This window comes from Aegilops tauschii, chromosome 2 (assembly GCF_002575655.3).
Source record: "Aegilops tauschii subsp. strangulata cultivar AL8/78 chromosome 2, Aet v6.0, whole genome shotgun sequence".
In the NCBI taxonomy this organism is placed as follows: Eukaryota; Viridiplantae; Streptophyta; class Magnoliopsida; order Poales; family Poaceae; genus Aegilops; species Aegilops tauschii.
Genome location: NC_053036.3, coordinates 574,623,012 through 574,629,155, shown reverse-complemented (window position 1 = coordinate 574,629,155; position 6,144 = coordinate 574,623,012). Strand labels below are relative to the sequence as shown.

Genomic DNA, 6,144 nt, shown 5'->3' with positions numbered 1-6,144 from the left:
CGCACCACGCAACCGCTCGCCCGCTCGGTAAGAACGCGCAAACCGTCCCACCGCCACGCGGGCCCCACCACCTACGGCCCCACACGTCATACTCCCACGGAGCGCCATCACCGATTTGGAAGTGAACATACGAATTTCCCCCAAAAGCTTTTCCCTCCCAAGGCTCGCGCCTCCCGCCCAACCCTACCCCACCCCCCCTTCAAATACCGCCGCTCTCTCCTCCTTCCACAGCATCCCACCCATCCCATTGGCCCAATCCACCCCCACCGTCACCCGGACCCCACATGGCAGCCACCCGCAAGACCCGATCCCCGTCCGCCGCCGCCGCGGCCGGCGACCACCTCCGCTTCCTCCGCCCCGGCGCCCTCGCCCGTCTCCGCGACGCCAGGCTCCGCCGCCGCTCGAAGCCCGCCTACTCCCGCCCGGCCCCGGCCTCGCCGCAGCCGTCCCCCTCTCCCCCTCCCGCTCCCGCGCCCGCGGCGGGCGGGGACGGCGAGAGCGGGCCCTTCGTGCCCTACTTCGTGCCCGGGTCGAGGCTCCTCGCCCCGCGGTTCCCGCAGCGGAAGAAGCTCACGGCGGGGAAGGTGGTGGCGCTCTTCTCGCCGCCGATGCCCAGCCCGGACCTGCCATTCGAGGCGGTTATGGAGTTCTTCAACGCGCCGGATATGGTCGTCGCCGCCCACTAGATGGGACCCGTCGTGTTGTATTAGTCGCGGTATACTTGTAGATTCAGGGATCTAGCCCCTCCCTTGTTTGATTTAGTTCGATGTCTTACAGTTTATCCTTTACCTTGTTTGTCTGTACCAAATCGATGTGAAAAACAAATACTATAAAGAATAGTTCTGCAGAGTTTTGTGTAACTGCAAAAATGGGGAAGAGAAGTGCAAATTTGTTATGCTTTCCTTCTACGATCTATTGGGTGATCTGTGAATTCATTCAGGATATTTTGTTCTGGGCTTGCTTATAGGCACATACACGCAGTACTAGGGGAATTCAATTTCTTGTCAGATGTGTATCTAGTTATCAATGGACATCATCAGCATCTGGTTATCCTTTTATAAATGGTATGTATTTTCTCAACTCTAGTTCAATTTTGTTGATTCAGATTACTTGAATCTTGCAGTTAGCAGTTCACACCGACAGTATTATTGGTTAAGAAAGACTAGTTCAATTTGGTTGATGTAGATACATGCTGTTTGTAGTTCAACTTGGTTGCTTTAGATTATATGAATCTTGTTAGTGGTTCAACTCGGTTGATGTTGATTACATGAATCTTGCCGTTAGCAGTTCAACTCTTGTTTAACTTGGTTGATTCTGATTACACGAACCTTGCCGTTAGCATTTCAACTCTAGTTCAAGTTGGGTGATGTTCATTACATGAATCTTACCGTTAGCAGTTCAATTCTTGTTCAACTGGGTTGATTTTGATGACATGAATCTTGCTGTTAGCAGTTCATGCCATTTCTGCAATACAGTTAGGTTGCTTATGGTAAATTTTGACCTATTGATGCTTATGGTATTTTTTGTCAGTTCATGCCGACAGTATTTGTTAAGAAACACTATACTTCCCTCCCTAAAGAAATATAAGAGCGTTTAGATAGTGATCTAAACGCTCTTATATTTCTTTCCGGAGGGAGTACATCTTAGGTTTCTTATGTTGTTGGACATTGCCATCTTCTGGTATTGCCCACTAATTGCTGGGTTGTTACATTATTACCTTCCTTTTCTGCAACACAGTTCATCATGTCGTATTTGCTCCGTTCCCAGCATCTTCAACTGCAATCATAATTCAACATCTCTTGATAACCAAGTTGTCATGCTTGATGTCTGAACAAAGGTGACTAACGCATCTCTTGGTAATCATGTTGAATTATGCCTGTCCTGTACCCCTATGACTTGTATCTGTAATTATGTTCCATTACTGCACAGGAATATGTTTTCAATCATTATATGTTGAGAAATACACTTAACATATACCCCTCTGACTTGTATCTCTAATTATGTTCCATTACTGCACAGGGATATGTTTTCAATTAGTATATGTTAAGAAATACACTTAACATCTTAATTTCCCTATGTTACCAGACACTGTTCTTGTATTGTCGAATAACTGCACAGAGGGGGAAGATAAGTGTCAATTTTTTGTGCTGTCCTACTACGATGTAGTATTGGAGGGCTTATGAATTTAGGATATTCTGTTCTGAGCTGTTTAATTGGCATATGTATGCGGTACTAGGGAATTCAATTGCTTCTTGACTGTGATTACATTGATCAATGAAGCAGTTAGAATGTTATTGCCCTTTCAGAAATGGAAAGTTCCATGTCTACTCTAGTTCAACTTCGTTGAGTTTACATTACATGAATCTTGTTGCTGGCAGTTCAGTAGCAGCCTATTCCGGCTTATGCTAAATTCAACAGTTCATGCCAACAGTATTGGTTAAGAAACACTACATCTTAATTTCCTTATGTTGCTGGATTCAGCATCTTCTTAATTGCCCAACACTTTCTGATTTGTGACATTATTGTGCTGTTTATCTTCTTTTTATGTAATAGATACCTTTCATCTAGGCATATTTGCTCAGCTTTGAACATCTTCAGTTGCAATCATCATTTAAAGCTATCATGCTTGATCCGAACATACATGACTAATGTTTCACTCGCTAATCATGTTGGATTACGTGTTGTGTGGTTTTCCTATACCTCCATAACTCATATCCTTGACAGCGTTTCAATGTTGTGTCCGGGCATTTTTTGTATCAGACTGGGTGTTGTAGTTTCTTTATTCATTTTTGTTTGGACATGCCAACTTCATTTCTGTGCTAACAATGGCCAATAAGGAATAATCCTATTTATATGTTTATTTTTGCATTCTATTCAGTTTATAGTTGACTAAAACTAGTGACCAGCAAGTTTTAAAATAATACCATATTGAGCTAACATTTAATTGGTTTTACTGTTCCATTTCTGCTTATTTTGGTGACATAGATATCCAGAAACTTCTGCACCTTCTGAATCATGTCCATTTACTTGTCATACTGGTCCATTTGAATTACTTGGCGCTTGCTGCTTGTTGCTGGAAGCTGGTCTTGGAATGTTGGCATCATTCCTAAGAGACATTCTTTGAGGTGAAACGTATTGAAATTCAAGCATCTCTCTGGTACGAAGTACATACTGCTTCATGCCTATCTACTTTCAGTTAGTATTATTTTTCTATGCTGCACTGCTGGTAGCCTATGCCACATACTATGAGTGGCACTGATCATGTTCTGAGAATAATGCCTGAAAGTAATGTGTGCAATATGAAAATATCAACAAATTTGAAGTATCAGTTTTCATATATCTTAAAAATGTTAGAACAGGGATGTCACGAAATTGACTTGAGAATTTATGTTCTATAGTTGAGTGCTCTTACAGTTCCTTGTTCTGATGTTGTTAGTACTGTTGGACCACATATACAGTTATGCCCTTGAACTGTGATCTCAAGCATATTGTTCATGCTGAATTCATGGTTCTTAATTGGAATACTGTACTATTATTTTCATGCATTTATTTTGCTGTGATTTGTACTTCATAAATACCTGGGCATCCTAACCTAGCCATTTCGTGCTTGCTCCATCGTGCGACCTGACCATTTTGTGCATTTTTTCTGCCCTGATCTCCACTTGATACAAATTTATCCTAATTTTCTTGTTAGCGTATCTGCTAAGTTATGAAGGCCCATATAGCATGTAATTTGCATTTAATTCTGGAATTACAATTGGTCACCTGAAAAAGGGCTCCACCTCCATTTGTTTGCTGATCTCATCTCATCAAGTTCTCGACCTATTAATCAGTCTTCTTATTACCCTGCAACCCTATATAGCTAAAAAGTTGCATGTTCTGAAAGAAGTTTCATGGCCCATCTGCTTGTTTTGTATATCAAGTGATTTTGCATTCTGGAACTAACAATAGTGAAAAAACAGTTGTTGATGCCCTGTTGATGAGATGAGATCAGCAAACAAATTTTTAAGTATGCACACCAGTTAAGTTGTTGATGCCCTGTTAAGTTGTTAGTTCCAGATTGTAATTTGTTTGCTGATATACGTAAAATTTGTTGATGCCCTGTTGATTAGATGGGATCAGCAAACAACTTTTCCCCCACTATTGTTAGTTAACGATAGCGAGAAGTATTTAACCGTTAAGTTGTTGATGCCCTGTTGTCTTACTTAAAATCCAGTTTGCATGTAGGTGCAGGACCTGGTACTAGGATGAGAGCAACCTGCATCCCCCTTGGCACCATCTAATGAGAATCCACCAATGATAGTAGGGATGTAAGTGGATGCATCCACTTACATCCCTAATGATAAATCGATCGCAAATAACTAGCGCTATTTACCGGCGTGTTTTTGTGTGCGTGTGTTTTGCTGTGTGCATCCTAACTATGCAGAGGCCGGGTGTGTTCATTATATTTGTATCTTCTTGATGCTTTATTTTGAGGCAATAAATTCACCCTTTATTGAAAAAAAAACAAGTGCTGACCTGCATGCGTTGTGCACTTGTTGCGAATCTGAGAATCGCTTAAGCAATATGGGTCAGCATTGACTGCATCTCTCAATGTATATCCTGTTTCGTTCACCATTTCTTTTAGTCTGCATTTTTCTGTTCAGATCTCTACATAGTTACTGGTGGGCAAGGCTCTGTGGCGCTGCGAGGCCAAGGAAGGAGTATTTGACTGCTGAGTGGTTGACGTTCCGATGTTTTCCTCAAGTTCACCTTGCATGCAACCCTTTGGTCGTACGTATCACCATTTTTACTATTAATAACTGGAGAGGATAAGGCCAATCAGTTAACTAAGCGAGATGTGCAGGCTCCCGGAAGAAGAACGACGCGCGGATCACGGACGGGCCTGGGACTACGGTCTACGGGATGAGAACAAAGGTGAGTCATCGGAGCGACAAGCAACTCAGACACGTTTCCCTTTCTTCACATGTTAGAGCATCTCCAGCCGTTGGCCCCCAGGACGCATAAAAATCGCCTCCTGGAGGCAAGCCGGCGATTCGTTCGGCGCTGGGGCGGTTTTGCGCCCAGTCGTCGCCCCCAGCTCGCCTCCAGTCGTCGATTTTGGCCCACTTTAAAGCCCCATTTTGACGAAAAGGCCCATATAGGCGAGAATAGGCCCATATTCGTCATGGCTCGTCATGGCTCGGCGTTCAATTATCAACATAAATATTTTTTTATCACATATTTCATCACAGAAAATTCAAATACTTCAACAAAATAGTTCAACAACAAATAGTTCAATATAAATTATATAGTTCAACAAATAAAAACTCAGATTTCATTACACGTCGTGCCCTCCGCGGCCGGAAACGCCCAGCTGGTGTCGGAGGGGCTGCCGCGGCGAACCTCTACTATTTTTCCGGCGGGGAATGGCTATCTACCGGTGAAGGGCGGCGGGGCGGCGCCGGGATATACCTAGTGGCGGCCGAGAGCACGGGGGGTGGGAGGCGAGTCGAGGAAGAAAATCTTGACTTTTCACCTGGCGGCGTTGGCCAGCCGCGCTTTTCCCTTGCGCCGGAGCCCCAAGCGCCCCCCAGCGCGCCGGGTTCGGCCTGCGGCCGCCGGGCGAAAAAAAGGGCTGAACCGGCACTTTTCGTTGTCCTGGGAGCGCGGTTGGACCGTTTTTTTGACGCCGACGCCGAAAAAGTCGCCTGGGGGCCTGTTGGGGGCGCGGCTGGAGATGCTATTAAAGCCACGCATCACAGCACGCAGCCTGTTATTAGTAACGATTCGTACAATGTTGGATGGTACGTCTGCTGCGGGTTTAGTGCTCGGTCGTGTCGCGTGTATCCATCCATCAATCCATGCGCCTCGTTGCACACAGACAGGGAGGGGTTAGGACATGCTTGCACGGTGGAGTCCACATGCCTGGTTTCTTGCTGATTCCTAGTAAAGCTGTGAGGGGATGCGTAGGCTAGATCGGTGGAGTAAAGGGGTTTTTCCATTAATATAAAGCTTAGACGCCGCCAGCTTGATTATGAAGATGGTCATTTTTGCGAGGCCTTCATTCACATGCGCCCCTCATGCATCCTTCGAAAAGATTTCTTCATCAGGCAAAAAAGAAGAGAAAACACCGAGCGAATGTTCCAGAGCTGAGAAGGCAGG

The 6,144-nt window shown here is 44.8% G+C and overlaps 1 protein-coding gene across 1 annotated transcript; it reads left to right on the top strand.

The window, feature by feature from the left end:
* Window positions 1-215: 215 nt before the first annotated feature.
* On the top strand, window positions 216-895 carry LOC109762321 (uncharacterized). Its single transcript, XM_020321158.4, has one exon. The coding sequence runs from the start codon at window positions 285-287 to the stop codon at window positions 684-686; it is 402 nt and encodes a 133-aa protein (XP_020176747.1). The 5' UTR covers window positions 216-284; the 3' UTR covers window positions 687-895.
* The last annotated feature ends 5,249 nt before the right edge of the window (window positions 896-6,144 follow it).

Coding starts and splice junctions, on each gene's coding strand:
- LOC109762321 (XM_020321158.4), top strand. CDS start 285: ATGGCAGCCACCCGCAAGACCCGATCCCCGTCCGCCGCCGCCGCGGCC.